At 39.2% G+C, this 17,441-nt stretch overlaps 1 protein-coding gene across 2 annotated transcripts in view; it reads left to right on the forward strand.

Moving 5' to 3' along the window:
• UST (uronyl 2-sulfotransferase) overlaps positions 1-17,441 on the forward strand; it is a 158,334-nt gene that overhangs the window by 99,089 nt on the left and 41,804 nt on the right. For both annotated transcript variants that reach the window (XM_015284277.4, XM_025148904.3), the window contains exon 5: positions 3,248-3,401. In XM_015284277.4, coding sequence (XP_015139763.3) covers positions 3,248-3,401 — 154 coding nt within the window. The remainder of the gene's footprint in view (positions 1-3,247; positions 3,402-17,441) is intronic.

Consider the following 17,441-nt stretch of genomic DNA (forward strand, 5'->3'; position numbering starts at 1 on the left):
TGAGGACTCTGAAAATATACCTGTCACAGCAGAGCAGTTAAAACAAACATGATGTAATTGTATATGTTAAATGCATCAAGCGAAGTTAAGTGCAGGAAGAGCTTTGTGGACAGTTGGAGTATACCTTTTGAGCTCTCCATTGGAGAAGTGGTGTCCTGTCCCACTCAACTCAGTTACAGCGATGCACTGCTAGGGATGAAAGGGCTCTATCCAGTACATTTATCATGCAAGATCCAAATGCTTCCCAGAGAAGATACACCTTCTGCTCAGGCTTGGAAGAACATAATTGGCTTCCTTTCTGATCTTTTCCAACAGTTATTTGAGTATATGTAAGCTTATATGGTATATAATGAGAGTGTTGTATGTTATTGTTTGCTGGAGCATTTTTATGAGTGTTATTAATTTGAAAAGTTGTGTTTTGGAGAGCTAAGTAATATTTAATATGATGTGGCTGATAGCTAACTAAAAATGCACAGAACATACTCAGGCAAATGGAGCATTGATTTTCCTTTTTTTTTTTTTCCCCCTCTAAGTAGCCTGAGGTTATTGATTGTTAATCATTGGGATTTTTTATGTCCTTCAGCTGCTGCTGAGTTTCCAACCAAGAGTCTCGGTACAGTCTATAGAAACAAGAGATTGGAATTTGAAGTCTGATAAACTATGCTTAAAACATGCAAATTTGAATATGAGCAGGAAAAGACTTAATTTTTCTAAAAACTCCCTGCTTGCTGCCTGATGGAGCAATTGCAGCTGGGTCTCTACCAGCCTGGTTAAAGCGTGCAAGAAATCAGAAATTTCAGCTGCCTGTTTTTCTGGGAGGCTGCAGTCTCTATTTCAGAAATAGCTTTCTCTGAGTTCTCAGTGGGTGATTTCCCATCCCAGCCATCCTCTGGGGACAGACGAGTTTGCATATGTCTCTTCTCAGAGCTGTTGGTACCAAGTCTGAAGTTCAGATGTTCAGGGACATGACTTTGCCAGAAGAACAGGCTCTAATACTTGGGCTGCTTGGTTATGCAATTTGGCCCCTCCTTTTTTCTTCAGAAAAGGCAGTGAATATTTGTTGAATATTTGTATCTAGACATTGGTAACCATCTGTTCTTGCTTTTTCTTTCTTAGGCTTAACAGCTTCTACGAATCCCAGGCTGGATATCCATGCACTCTGGCTTCTGTAATCTTTGTCTCTGTCTTGAGACAACTTGCTGCTGCATTCATCTCTTCTTGATGTCTTCATCACTTCCCCTTTTCTTTACTACTCTTCTTTCACTTCTGTCTTTAGATTACTGTTGATCAAACAGCAGGAAAATAACGTGTTCAGTACTTTAGGTGCAACCTAATCTTGCCAGCAATTTCACTTGGAATGATCGTTTTTGTGGCTACAAACCATGGCACTCACCAACCTTTTTCTGTTTAAATATGTACTGACAAAGCTTAATACCTTTAATTTTCTGTGGTATTTGCAGGAGTGTCTGTTTTTCATGTAAGTCTTATTTCTGTATGACAGTGAAAAGAGCAACAAAAGCTATCTTGGAGAAGAATTCAGAAAACTTCCCTTGCACGCATATGTCCTAATGGGCCTATGTACTAATCAGGAAGCAAGGAGCATCTGCCTTCTTAATTGGATTGTTTGAAAGTTTTTTGCTGTCGTGCGTTTTCAGATTAAGGTCATTGAGATTACTGATACGCATAAAGAAAGAAATTACTTATGTAATTACTGATAGGCTTAGAAAAGATATGCATAAATAATGAGCTCGCTGGTCAAAGGAGTCGTGGGATAAAAATGAAGTTGAAACTGGATGGGATTTCTCTTGGCTCTTACTGTAATTAATATTTTTAAATAATTTTGCTGCATGTTTAATATTTTGAAGAGCCCTGGTTTTTTATTGTACATATTCAGCTATTCATCTGACTTGAGATGAAGAAAAGCTGAGGACTTTTAAAATCTAAATAGTATCCTCTGTTCTAATAGTTCATGTTTTAGAAGAAATGTAAACTGTGCCTTAGAAAATCATCTGAGCAGCATTTAAATACTTAAATATGGCTATGTCCTCAAGCTTTCAAAATACATAATGAGCTTAACAAAAGATTGTTCCTTAAAATGGGGAAACGGGACAAATGTAATCATAATTAGATCAGGTAAATTCCGAATTGAATTTCTCCTAGGGACATCTCAATCCAAATAGGTTTAATTTGCTAGGTCTTACATCATTATAATCCATAAGTCTGTTCCAGAACATAAATGTCCATCCTTCTGTTTCGACCAAGGAAGAGCGTAATCACAGTGGCTTGGATATTAGCGTCATTTGTTGGTGATGGGTATTGAAGTTAAATAAGCAGTCAGTGTTTTAATGTTCTGAAAATGCAGTATAATCATGGGCCTTAACTACTGAAGCTCCCTTTTCCTCCTTTTCTCCTTCTCTATCCTGCATATTAAATGGAATGTGCTCGTCCTAACTACTGGGCAGAGGCAGGTACCCCCAACTGCAGGTTCCTTTGCTGTCTTCTATACAGACCCTGGACAGATCTTTTCTTGGACTTGTGTGTACTTGAAATTGATTCTTAATTTCTTTTTTGATGCAGGAATTTTCATATTAGTATTTTTATATTTCTAGTAAATGCAGTATGAGGGCAAGGCACTACGTAACCACTAAATAACCTCAAATCCAGCAGATATGGAGCAGACTCGGGGATGAGGGGAGGAAGATCTGCACAAGTTACAGCAAATAGAAAGATGGAAATACCATGCATATCTTTCAGCTCATCCAGAGGGAGCCTTTTGAAATATGCCTGATTGTTGCAAAATCCTTTGCGTGTTCTTACTGTACAGGTGAAGGTGGCTCAGGGCTGCCTCATGGCACTCAGCATCAGGCACTGCCTGCTCTGACATGACTTTCCAGGCAGGAAGCAAGTGTTTAGGAAAATAAACGTTCGTCCTTGGTTTCAACTGCAGAAAGTTCTTCATCTGAACACGGTAAGGAGAAAACAGAAGCATAACCACAGACAGTGGAAACAGGTTATCTTTAGTATAACCAGAATGTTTATAGTCCAGTACAGCTTAAGGTGATATTGTATTTACATTTAATCCTTGAGAGATCTTGTGTGTGCTTTTACAGAGTTTCGTAAATAGTTGTAAGCTTCAGTTTTGCTTCTAGCCTTGTAGAGAAAGTTTGAGAACGTTCAGGTGAAAGACAGATACATGTTCCTGTCTGAAACCTTCTGATGACATTCACCTCACTTTCCTTCCCACCAGGTTTGGAGGAGACCAGCCGGTGTACATCAATATTATTAGAGATCCTGTCAATCGGTTTCTATCCAATTATTTTTTCCGACGTTTCGGAGACTGGAGAGGAGAACAGAATCACATGATCCGTACCCCCAGCATGAGGCAGGAGGAAAGATATCTGGTATGTGTAAACAAAAGGATCCTATTACTGATTTCTTGGTGTGGACACGTAATGCTGATGTTCAAACTGCAGGCCTGAAAACTGGGAGACTGAGGCATCAGTGTTGCAGACTTGCGTTTTTTATTTGTCTTACCTGGTCTGTAGTTTGGTTGGCCTTAATGTGAAGACTGCTTCTGTTGAATTTGGTTGTCCTGTTCGTTCTATGTAAGCTGACAGCAAGTCCCAAATGCTGTTGGATTTCAGTCCTTCTACCAAGTTGGATCTGGATGGTACAGTAGTTAGACGTAATAATTCTGCCGGTAGTTATCATTGTGAATGTTCAGGCAAAATTATAGGTTAAAACTGCAGCTGTAACTGTGCAGCCTTGCTGGAGAAAAATTGGGAAACGGAGCAATCCAGTGAGCCCAATCCTCTGATGTTTTTTTCTGGTTATACAGTTTCTTCACACTAGGGCTCTGATCTCAGTTCTAGGTTTGGTTCTGTATTCTTTTTTTGAATTAAGAAGGTGGTAATAATGCTGGATGAGCTTCTGTTTGTAACAGGAATTTTTGTTTTCTACAACTGCTCAACTGTCATAACACCCATAAGCCTTTGCCACAGACCAGGATCTCTTGACAGTAGCTGTATGAATTCTGAGTGAAAAACATGGAAGCAAGGGTGGTGGTTGGCTTGTTTGATGCCTGATACCTGGTCTCTTTTCATGCATTCCACCACCGACCTAAGAGGACAAAAAGGTGAAATTAAACCTTACCTTCTCTATGTGATAGGACAGCTTCTTGTTCTCCCGTGACATGTTGCAAGCCAGATGTAACAAAACGAGTGAGGGACTGTGGTTGCTGGAGAACAAAGAGAGAATAAACCACTATTTTTAAGATGTTTTGAAGGGCCAGTAAAGTACAAGATGTGCAGTGGAGGAGCTGAAGAGAGCATATTCCAGGCAATGGTTTCAGTCCTAGATAAGACCAGATGGATTCGAAGAAAATTGGTTGTATTTCCACGTAACAGGGCTGTGCTGATTTTTTTTTTTCCCCTTGTACTTCAGTACTCCTGTTTGTCATGCAAAGCCCTGTGAGCAGCTATTTCTGTAAATCACGGATAATTTCAGAGGAATGACACAATGTGCACCTTTTCCGGTATAACTGTATGAGAGTTTAAGCAAAATTGAAATAAATCTAATTTCTGTTATGTTCATGTAGGCTTAAAAATTAACAGGAATCACCTCTTCATTTCACTTGTGTTGGGCTGTTCTTTAGGAAATTGTATTTAATTATTTACATAGTAGCTTCAGAAATCTGCAAAATAAATAGCCTGATCTGGCTGTGAAGAAACTAAGTTGGTTCTACATCTGTGCATGAGCCAGGGCAGCCCTTTAGCACACAGACAGTCTTGTTGTCCTCACGGTTCTTCCCCAATATTTGACCTTTTATTTTATTGAAGACTCACCATAAAGTGTTGTTTTTTTCTTCACAAGCAACTGTTTGAACAATAAGCTTGCAGTTAAGAGATCTCTGTGTTTCTCATGCTTAACAATATTGCTAGCATATGAAATAATTTCTGTACTGATCAGAGAAATAAATCTAAGTCATTTGGTCTGAGATGAGCCTGACGGTGAGCCAATATCTTAAAAGCACAGGAAGGATACAAGAAGCTTTTGCTTCTCTTCTTTCATTATGCCTCAGATGAAAAGCTAGAAAAATACAATGCTGCTGATTGCTTCAAAACACTGAGCTCTTTGCTCAAGATCCTGAGAAGCCTTGTGCTGTCAGCAGTTAGAGACATGAAATGCACTGGTGGATCTGTTAATGCCTAAGGCCCAGGACCTCCTCTGTTTTTACCAGTCAGGTTTGTCTGAGGAAAGGTACCCAACCTTTGAAACTGGGATATTCAGTGGCTAATTGCATTTTTCTCCAAGCACTGATATTCTGGTTTGCTTCTTTTGGAAGGTGTTTTGTACAACGGGAATATTTTTGAGACCACCCTGACATCTTGGTCAGTGACTGTGAACACTGCCTCTATCTCTTGGAAAGCTGAGGGTATGCATTTTGTCCCAGAAACTTCAGCAGGAAAGGGTGGGAACTCAGCACCTCTTTAAAGTGGGCTTTTAAAGGGAAGAAAAAGATTTTAAAATAAAGTTTTGTAAAGTTCTGCACCCAGTGAACTCCTGCTATGCCATTAGATTGTGACTAATGGAAGCATCCCTTCCTTTCAGCTCTGATCCTTAGGGGAGAAAAGGGAAGGGAGGAATATACTGAAAAAATACCTTGAAGTCTTTTTGTTCCTTGGGTGCTCTTTTATTTTTTATTTTTATTTTTTTAAAACAGTGAAAATCAGAATTGCTGACATTGCAAAGATCAGAAGCAGAGACAGGAATTTCCACTGTTCACCAATCATCTGAAATTTTCTCTGAATAGAGATTCAGGCTTTGACTCTCCTCCAGAGAAAACAACCATTCATTCAGGAGTCAGATAAATTGTTTTAAATGTTTCGGCAAATGTCTGTGTTTACAAAATTTTAATTCAAAGCCAAGACAGAAAACAAGTCCTTTATTCACAAGTCAGATTCGGTGGAGGCAGCTGCTGCAATGTGAGACTTCCCACTCAGATCAGCGAGCTCCTTGCCCCGACCTGGCACTTTTTGTGCTGGAGTGAGTTACTGTCAATCACTTAAATAGTTCACTTCCAAGCTTCCCCCAGATATAATAGTGGCAACGCTATAGTGTGGAGTATTGCAGAGAGGGTGCTGATCTGAAATGGAGCAAGTACTTCAGGTAGAGCCTCAAGCATTCCCATGCAAGAGTTACTATATCCTACATTCCTGCAAGAGGAGACAAATTCATTACAGTGAATTCAAACTCGCTGTAGTAACTGTGTTTCAGATTGAAGTACTGTAAATAAAGCAAGCAGTCTCTTATTAGTACAGCTGTGATCACTGCTTGTGCTAAGCAAGGCTATGCACCAGATAATATAGCTTAGGGCCTGAAAGTGCAGAAAGTAAGAAAAAGTCCTGATAAAGCGTGACAACCATAAATATTTGAGAGCTTTGTATTGAAGTTGCCTTTCCCAGAAGGTCTATTAGTGATTATGTAGCACCTACTACAACTGCAGTGTGAAACATCAAATACAGAATATATGTATGGGTTTTTCCGTCTTTCTTTAATGTGTGCTGTGACTTTGATGTAAAACTGCTGATGCTGATTGAAGGTGGGAAGCAGTATGAGCTGTGCATTGTTGACTGAGTTGCAGGAAACCTGGTCCTATGTGCTTTAGTCTCTGTCAGTTTTGGGGTCACTAGAAGCATGGCTCCTAACTCATTCACGTACCAGATCTAAATATCATTCTGCTAATTTGCTAGGAGAGGTTATATATATATATATATATATATATGTAAATATATGTATGTAAAGGTTATATATGTATACATTATATATATCTAAAGAAAGAGTGAGCTCAGTAAGTTAACAAGTGGTCACCTGCATATAGGATTTTTCTGATATTCATTATAAGTAAGTAGGGTGGAGAGTGGGAGAGTTGCCTGCAGGTTGTGGGTGGGGGCATTTCTGTATGGTGTTTTTCTGCAGAGGTTACATGTTAATTGTCTGAACCATAAACTTTTTGGAGGGTCTGATGAAGTGAGAATTGTTTCAGTTGAGAAATGGAGGCGTGAAGAGGTGAAAATGATTTGCCTATATCCACACCGTGCATACGAGATATCAGTTACTGAGTTCATAGCTTTAGTTAAGAGACCAATGTTTTATGCACCCTCAATGTTTTCCTTTCCTTCCCAAACATACAGTAGTCATTTTGCTCCGTGTGCATTGTTGAGCGTTGAGATGACTTGAAATGGTCATTTGAGGTCCTTCAGGGTATCCTGAGCTGCAGGGCAGTTTGCAGCTGCACCCCTCATCTGAAGATCTCACAGCAGCATCAATCTCTGTGGTTGCCGGGAGGGTTCTGCAGAAGCACAGCCACCTGTCAGCTGACCCAATTAGAACAGTTTGCTGCTTCTTCTCTCTAATGAGTGCTTTTAATAGTCTCCAGCTGTTCCCTTTTGCTGTATTAACTCCTCACAGCAAAATTTTTGTCGTGTTTTTGTAACTCTTCATCTACTGTGTATGCTCTGAAGCTCTAAACAAACTATCGTTCCCCAGATTTTCCCATTTTATATTAATAATTTATCGGACCATGAAGTGAAAGATAATTCAGACTTCACTTGGAGGAGGGACTAGTTAAACAGCTTAGTGATATTAAAGGCAATGTTTTCGTGTCTTACATTTTCTTTTCGGTGACTGTAACTTACAAAGCAATATTTTTTAATGTTCCCTTATGGATTTGCATTCCTAACAGTATGGCATTATGCAGTTATGAGTGTGAGAAAATGTCTTACTAATCTGTTTTCATTTACTAATTGGAGTCAATTGCGTGCAGTAAATTGGCAACATAATATTGTTAAAGATTGCAGCGCTAAAATCTTTTATGTAATTCATAATGCATACTTATATTAATGGCAAATATACGAAGATATGGATTTTATTAATACTGTGCTTTTGATTATATCATTCTGTATTGCATCCTTTTAATGCAGACAGGATACAGCATAAAATCACAGAATCATAGAATGACTTGGGTTGGAAGGGACCTCAAAGATGGCCTAGTTCCAACCACCAGTAATATGCACAGTATTTTGTTTCAGAATTTGAAAACTTGAGATATATTTTCATGCAATATTCTGTTGGTTAATTATATGTGACCGAAAATTTCTGGCTGCCGCAACTGTTTAGAAACTGCAGGAGATAACAGAAGCCAAAGAGCAGAAGAGTCTCACGCTCTGAGTACCCCCAGTCACATATAAACATAACGTTATTACAGAGTCTTAACACCACTAATAGACAGTACATGGCATTAAAGCTTTTGTAAGTACAGTATTTTATGTTCTTATATTTAAGGACTGAGCTGCATTAATCCAAATAAACTTTTTTTTAAGATATCAGATATATTTATCAGTGGAAGTCTGACTTTTTGAAGTGTTTGTTGTTTTATTAATGTTTAATTAAAAAGATTTGAAGTCTCGTCTAATGAAATCATAGAAGCCTTCTCTAGAAAACCCTATTAAATACCTTCTTAAGTACGCTCCTAGCTAGGAGTAGATCTGTTTGTTTCTCCTGGTTGCTTTATGCTCTCATCACTTAAATGAGAACTGGCTTATTGATGTTGCAGTGCAGAGAGAAACTGCAGAACCTTTTAGTGCTCTTTATGGATGATAGAGAGAGAGGCACCCCACCCCTAACAGTCAATATATTGAACTTGTTCAGGTAATGGTGTGATAATGCTATTTCAAGCAGTCAGGTGTTCATTTTGCAGGAATCAAAAATTGCAGGACCGGACAACCTGTAAGGAAAAAAAGAATTTATTAGCTTGCTTTATTTCTTGTCTGTCATTCTCCTTCCTCTTGGCCGTTTGCGGTTTGCACATTAGTTTTCTGGCTGTCAGCACTGCCAGCAAAGTGAAATAAACTGAAATCCCGATCTCTAAAACTTCCTTGTAAAGCTTCCAGGAGGTGGAATCGCAGTGAGAGTTCAGGACTCTGGGGCTGATGGAGTCACCTGCCTGTGGCATGCTGATAGTGTGATGAGAGATAGCAGTGTTCTCATAAAGGTATTCAAGACTATGCTGTGCTTTAGATGTCTGGCTAAGATAATTAAGGTACTCAGTAGAGTTAAAATAGTTTTAGTGATGCCCTGAATATATTCTAAGGTATCTCGTGTTATCGTTAGTTTAAGTTGAGTGTCATCAACAAAATATTTTTCCAATTGTGTATTTTTTGGTTGTGGTGTGGACTCTTCTGTCAACTGTAGAATACGTGCATAAATTCTATATTTTTAAGCGTTGTGGCTTAACTTGGCAGAAGCACAGCTCCACACAGCTGTTTGCTCGCTCTCCCCCAAGTGGAAAGAGGGAAAGAGTTGGAAACAAAATGGAACTTATGGTTGAGATAAAAAAAACTATTTACTAAGATGGAAGAGGAAAATGGAAACAAAAATGCAGTGATAAGTGTGTGTGTGTGTGTGTATGTATATATTTATGTATACAGTTATCAGCAATGCACCTACTTAACAGCTGAGCCCAGCTAACAGTACAACTGCTCACTAACCAATGGCCTGCCAGCAATGCAGTGTCTCACCCCCCCCCCCCCCCCCCCAGCCAATGCCCAGGAACCCCCAGGCGGTGGTTGCCACCCAGCCAGCTGCCCACAGCTTTATGGCCACACGTGGAGCCAGGGGCATGCTGTTCTGGTCAATACCTGGGCTCACATTGCTGTAGCCAGGATGCGTGGGATCCCTGAATGTCCCCGGGGACAGAGCTGGGGGGCATATCCATGCTGGGGAGCTGGGAGGCATTTCAGAGGTTTATTTCAGATGCGTTAAAGCCAGTTTATGGTTTTCTGCCCCGGCTAAATAAAGCTACTCGTGCCTGTGAATCACAACTCTTCTGTTGTGGCAACTCCTACACCAATACCACCTGTTTGAAGAATGTAGACCATGGCTTTTGGCTTCTCTGCAAGAGCAACATAGAAAAGATGCCTGCCCTGCTTAGTTGGACAGTGTAATTTTTCACGTTAGGCTGTTATGTGAACTTTGGATCAAGAACAAGAATGGGGTGGAAGACTGGATGGAAGGAGGAAGAAGGGAGTTGCTGGGAGGGAATGTAAGGAGCAGTCTCAAATCCGAGTCCTCAGTGCAGAGGTCATCTCCTGGTATTGTTGCTATTTGTCTAGCTATCACTAGTTAAACGTAGGAAGGGGAACAATAAAAATAAATAATAAATAAATAAGGATAATATAAATAACAGGAATGTAATAATAATTATCATATGGGATTAGAGGGCATTTGTGGCCAGTGTCCATACTTGATTGTTTTCCAGGGCAACACTTCCTATTTTGAGAGCATGTGATCTTTGCCTCAAGTGTAAGTAACCCTGGAAACTGCTGTTCCATATTAACGTGCAGAAGAACTTCTTTACAGTAAGGGTGATGGAGCACTGGAACAGTTTGCCCAGAGAGGTTGTGAAGTCTCCTTCTATGGAGATATTCTAGACCCATCTAGACACCTACCTGTGCGACCTATTGTAGGGAACCTGATGTAGAAGGGGATTGGACTTGATGGTCTCTAGAGGACCCTTCCAACCCTTGCAGTTCAGTGACTTCCCCACGCAAGATGCACTTCCCTGTGCACTGCTGGTAATCAGCCCTGTACCTCTCCTGAATAGAGAAGGACATGAATTGGTTTTTCTGCAGTGTCAAATACTGACATCCTCCTTTGTTAAATTAAGTCTATATAGTGTTCACAGTAACTAACCTTAATGAATTATATTTAAATTTTAAGGTCCTTAAATTCACAATATCATGAGCACAAAGCAGTGAATCCTAAGAGAGTAGCATATTTTATTAAAAAAAAAAGAATAATAGCCTGTAATCATTGACTGACTTGGCACACACAAATAAAGGAAAGGACCCTTTGTTCAACAGTGAAAATGAAACACAGGCACAAATTTGGATTTTGTTTCTGTCTCATTACGCAGTGAAGAGATCTGACCTGGGGAATCGTTTTCCCAACAAACAGTTGTTCATTGTTTCATCTTGCTTTGTTTGCTTTGTGCTCCTGTGAGGTAGAAACATGCATTTGTGTTTCTGCAACTTCTAATTACATACCAAACACCACAGGTTTTTGTTGGCAACTGAATTTGGATGTTCTCTCTAGTGTTTGGCCCTGCCTGGCAAGTAGCTGTTGTGCTTTACCCCCGGAGCGTCCTTCAGGTGTCAGATATTCCAGATGTTCAGATTTTCCGTCTTGGCATAAAGGGTATTACTGCAGATGGTTTAATTTTTTTTAAGTGTTTTTTCTAAGAGTAGAAGTTATTATGAGGTTATCAGCTTACTAATAACTTTGGTTAAAAACTTCTTAGTACGGAGGCTCTGGGATGGTAGTAAGTGTCCTCCCTGCTCATTTTTTTTCCCAAGGGATATGAAGGGAACTTCAGGCAGTGAGTAAATGGATTGCCTTTTTTTGCCAGACTGATAAGCAATTGCAATCAAAAGGGCAGCTGGCAAGTGGTTACTGCAGTCATTGTGGGAAGAATAATGGTTTCTGTGCCCTTAGTTGAGGACTGATGCAAACCACATACTGTAAGGCATCTTGGCACCTAAGTGAAATGGAAACCCAATGGAAACAAACCCAGGCATCTGAGGGATACTGGTGGTCACTGAGAGTCCTTCAGAAAACTATGTATGAATGCTCTGATTCCTTTGGCCTTTTTTGGTGAATTTTAATTAGAATTAAATAGCAAAATAACTAAAGTATAGCTAAAGGTTGGTGTTGCCAACAGGAAACTTGAGGGAACAGACTGTGATAAGCTGCAAACGTGTACTTGTTGTAATTGAGTAGGGTTTGAAGCATTTTGCCATTGTTTCTTTATAGCCAGTCAAGTGAGGATAAGGATTGCTGCCAGGAATCTTTTTCCTGTCTTCTTTATAATTCTCCCCTTTTTTTAAGGAAGGGCTACTCGACAGACGTCAACATTTTTAAATGCTGTATTTTTTTGATTACTAAAATCAAATAGAATAACTCAAAAAACACACATCACTCACAGACCTGTTGGCTGGCGGTGCTACACAGTTACAAACTATCACAGGTGGCAGTGGGGGACTGTCTGGAATGAGAAGGTAAACCCATCATTTAGAAGAAGCAATAGGCTTTCTGTATCAGCAGAGAAAATATGTGGTCCGTGGATTGTTTCAAGACAGGGAAGATTTCCTTTCAAGTCAGAGCAGTGTTCCCTTTTTCTGTTTTTTATTCTAAGCTTTCTCTTGTTTACTAGTATTTTCAAAGCTCCAATATCCCTTGTAACCGTGATTGCTATACCTAAAAAGGAAAAGGCAGAACCAAAAAGCAACCAAGAGTGTTTAGCTGATTATTTGTTATTAGGGACTCTGGAAAACGGTCTGCCATTGTTTCAGCAAAGCTGCCTACTGCTTGATGAATTATTGAAACACAGTCTAGCCAGGTTACCTTGAACACAACTTTTTCCTATGAGTTCTGATCCAAGCAAAGCCAGCCACTATTCATAACTAAGCTTGTCAAGAGTAATTTCCTTTTTCTTGGGGAAAAATCCAATAAGTGGTGGCAAAAAGGAAACTTTCCATTGCGAATATGGGTGGCTAAATGAGTTTTTTTTTTAAATAAATTAATTCTCTGTCCTCTATAAGAAAGGAAAAAAATATAAAAGAAAACTACACATCAATGGTTGAAGGAAAAATGAAAAGCAAATCAAAATTTCATCAGAATATAATCCAAAGAGATGATGTCTTTGATAAAACAACCCCTCAGTCCAGCAGAGTTACGAACTTCCATGACTTTATGGTTGATCTTGTTTCTTGTAGAATTTTTGGAAGCAGAAGCACCTGGAATGAGGTGATAGAGATTCTGGATTTTCATGTGGGCAGGAAGGCATTTTTCTGTTTTTCAAGGTTGTAGAAAAGAACTTCAGCAGATGACTCAAGGCTCAAAACTAAAAAGAAGTTAAACAGGAACATTTTTATGTCTCTAAATCTTGTTTTGAGAGTTTTAAATAGTTGGAGTTGTCCATACAGTGACAAAATGAGAAAGGAAATCAGTATGTTTGTTTCATTTTGTTTCAGCTATTCAGAATGGTACTGCTGGAAGTAATGCAGCAAGTAATAATCCAGAAAAGCATTAGAGCTGTTCAGCGGGGAGATTATATAAGTAGGGAAATTAGGTAGGGTCAGCAGAGCAGAAACCATCCCCAGCTGTAGCAGCACGGAAGCCACATGCAGAAGTAATGTGGTTTTCTTCTCTGCTCTATGAATCTTTTTGTATCTCAGACCTCAGAGATGAAGGAAAGGATTCAAGTTCAGAAGGCATTGGTCAGAAATCTGGTAATAAAACAGTTGTATTCACACTTGTCTTTTTTCTCACACCTTTCAAGAGGTTTGTGGTAAAGTACCACTACAAGTGTGGCAGGCCGAGAGGACGGAAGACATTCACAGCTTGTTGCTGTAAAGGAAGCCTGTTATTTATTCCTAAAAGTTAATCAAAGCTATCATCTAAAGAGTGAAGAAAGTAAGCATTTTTCTCCCCGATTCTTGTCACATAAACTTCTGTCACAGCATGTGCAAATGGAATGGTTTCCTTTGTCTTTGGTTCTGTCTCTGTCTGAGGGGGTGTGTAAAATAGCATTCAAGTTTAATGCTTATTGCCAGTGGAATTAACTTTCTTCTGGCTCATGGATTGCTTCTTTCTGATAACATCTTTAATGTTCAGGACTCTGATAATTGTTTTTGTCAGCCTTTTTTACAAACCTTTTCATCTTGAGACAATTGCTTTGTGAATATTTACTGAAACAACGTGATGTTATTGTCAAGATATTACGGTAGTCATAGAATTGCAATGTTTCTGTTGGTATAGGTGTTTTAAGGTTTTTGCTGAGATCTGATGGGCATGATTTCTCAGCATTGAGGTCAAGGCTTAAAGGAATGAGAACATTTGTCCCAGGATAGATGGAGTGAGAAACATGTGAAACTACAGAAATGACATGTTATTAAAATAGGCTTTCCTGTGTTATAGCAACCAAGCTATGTTTTGAAAACTTTAGATCTCATTATATCTGTGCAATTAACATAACATCATATGCAAATATGAGAACAAATATGAGAACTTTCTGCATTAATCTCTCACAGAGAATTGAAAGTACAGTTGGTTACCCTGGGTGAGACAGGAGCACCAGTACAGACTGAGGGGTGACTGGAAGGCTGCTTCTCCCCTCTGCTGTCCTCCCACATGCTCCTGACATTCTTCAGCTTGCAGATCTCTATTTAACCCCCCTTGATAGACTTTTCTTTCTTGAATCTCTCTCTCTCATATTCTTTTAAAAAATCCAATTACACTTTTGTCATCCAGAATATACCTTTACCAGCCCTGAATTTATTCTGGCATTTTATCAATTGGTCATTTAGTGCAATAAAGTTCTTCTGTAACTCCTTGTGATCAGATTTCTTACCACTGTCATTAATACTCTGCAAAACATATTATTTCACTGTTAAGCTTTCTTTGTTATGCAGAAGCGACGTCTCGGAACAGATGTAGTGCAGCCCTAATCGTTGTCTCATTTCGAAACCATAACTAGACATTTCACTTCCTGCCTTTAGTTTCCTAACCCTTATCAATCCCTGCTCTGTTCTTCTCCTTGGGAGTTTAGTCGTGGGATTGTCTTTATCACATCTTTAGTGACTGAATCACAGAACTCTCCGAAGTTGGAGGAGCACAGCTTGCTTTGAAAAAACTGTGCTGATTCTTCCTATTGCTAGTTCAGTATATTGCCCTCTAATACTGGTTCTGGCAGTCTTCTGTTCATTTTATCCATTCTTCCTAAAGCATATTGAGATATTTTTTCTGACTTATTCCTCTCTAAAGGGCTTATTTCTGTACATGAAAGCATCCAGATCTCATCTGGGATAAGAGACATCTTTACTGTGATACAGTTTTTCATTCCAAACAATATTTATGCACATTATTGCTAAATTCTGATCAGGACTTGCTATCAACTATATCCACACTGAGCCTGTATTATAATGTGCTTGGCTGGACAGCGAGGCTTTTAACATTATTACAGTAGAGAGGTGATGATCTTCAGTGCTATACAATGGGTTTCCTCTGTATCTTAACCAATTTGGTTTTTAAAAAAACATGTAGCACATATGGTCTCTTGGATCCAACATCTCAAACAAAACAGAAGATGCTGGGTTCCACAAGACAGAGATGTGAAATGATTCCTTCTTTCTCTCCATAGCACTCTCTTGTTCAGAAGAGATCTTACATAAGGCATCGGCAGGGTTTTTTCTGCTTTACTTGGAGCTGGAAAAGCTAAGCTAAAAGTGCTCTGTTTTAGGGCTTCTAAGAAACTGTAGAAAGTCCAGAAGACAGTCTTAAAAAGGAAATAACTGTAGGGAAATGTAAATCTTATGATGAGTAAAAATATGCTGTAATGCAGTTGTCCTCCAGTTATTCCACATGTTCGCCAAAATTCAAGACAAAAAGATGTTTCTTTAAGTTGCGTGAAGGTATATTCGCATTAGAGACTAGTAAAGGCTTTTTGACTTTAGGAGTATTAAAGCAGTGATATAAAATTAGAGAGAGAGCGTATGAGCATTTTAATGAACAGACTGAACAAATGACAACCAGTTTCAGATAAACTTGGCTCTCCATTACAAAGGATGGACTAAAAGGCTTCTTAAGGCTGTGTCTTTTTCTAGAGCAGCCTTTCCTCCCATCATAGCCACTGTCTGGGCACAGACTGCATCCCCTATATGTGGCACTAGCCCTGCTGGGGTGAGCCTCACCTGCCGTCCGCTTCTGTGCCCGCTTCAGTCCCACTGGCTTCATCGCAGTCCTCTCCAGGCTGAGCCCATCATCTGTCACTGAATAACTTTGTCTGTGCTCCAGAACTACCTTTTGTGAGCATAAATCATTGTGTTTCTCTGTTGAGTTGCTGCTTTTCTCACAAGCATCTGTTAGCCAGCATCCAGCCCCTATGCATTCATGAGGGCTGAGAAATCAGTGAGATAGAGAGTATTTCCTGTTCAGTGTTTGCAAAATTGAATATTTGCCATCCTTAATTGACTTTATTGAGGGTCATCATCTGAGCAAACTAATTTTCCAGGTTCTTTTATGAAGAGGTGTTAATAAGCAGACTTGACAAATGTACTGTCTCGGTGCTGTTGCCTCTGTGATTCATTCTTGATCGCAGCATAATGCTCTGCATTTTTGGTCTTCCCTGGATCTGTGCCCTCTATAACAGGATGGTTATTTAATGCTTACACACTTCTTCCAGCTGGCAGCCACTCTTCCTTTTTTTGGCATAATTTCTTTCTATTTTTTTTCTAATATATTTCCCGTACTAAGATGGTTTGAGGTGAAAAATACAAAAGCAAAGGAAAAGGAAGATGTGAGAAGGTGCCACTTAGAGCTATGAAGCGACTCTGTTCTAATTGCTGAAACTGGATGTTTACAAACCAATAATAAGGTTTCTGACAAAAAGAGTTAGATAGAAAATAGGGATCTGCAAAAGGGTTTGGTGTTTGTCACATACATGTTTGTGTTGTGGGCAGTCAATCGCCTTTGCTAAGTTAGTGCCAGCAAAAATTTGTATATGGATAAACAGTGTATGCCTTGCTAAATGAACATGTAGACAGTTAGCAGAAGACGCTGTTTTGTTAGGTGCTGCTTCACTTGGTAAGGTGCCAGGAAGAAGAGCTGAATATATTGTTGGCAGGAAAGGCAGGCAAATAAGCTGAGCCAAAAGAGTCCATCAAAAAGAAAAAAGTGGGAATTCAACTTGGCAACGTATTTGCTTATGTGGTCTGGGGGAAAAAATGAAAAACACGTATATTGCCAGAAAAAAGAGAGAGAAAAAAAGTGGAAAGTCAATTCAAAGAAAACACAGAATTATCCTTAAAAAAATAAAAAAATAAAAATCAAGGAAATCCACGCTGATGTAAAGACAGCATGGTTTAAATCTAAGCAAACCATAAGCTACCCCAGACTAGCTTCAAAATGTCAGGTTTTCTCATGTCAACAAAATTAAAGGAGGGCTTAAGGAGTATTCTAGTAGTTGAAAATCTCTTCGTCTCTTTCTCCAGCTTTTCATAATAGAATTTTCTCTTGAACAGTTGTACTATAATAGTGCAGTCATTTTTAAACAAAGAAAAAATAGGCTATGAAACAAAGTGTAGTTTCATTAAGTTGTGAATATTAATATTCAGTCCACCAATGCAGTTACTCATGAAAAATATCGAACTTTGTATGTATTCCTTATTACGCTACCTGTGCTGACACTTAGTCATGGTTGCAAAGGATTCTGTGAGCTTCCCACACTGTTTCTCAAATGCAGCATTCGTATGAGACCCTGGACTGTGTGAAACAGAAATACTTAGCAGCAGGTCTTCAAGCTGTCCTTTCACCACCACTACAGG

The sequence above is a fragment of the Gallus gallus genome, chromosome 3 (assembly GCF_016699485.2).
Source record: "Gallus gallus isolate bGalGal1 chromosome 3, bGalGal1.mat.broiler.GRCg7b, whole genome shotgun sequence".
NCBI lineage: Eukaryota > Metazoa > Chordata > Aves > Galliformes > Phasianidae > Gallus > Gallus gallus.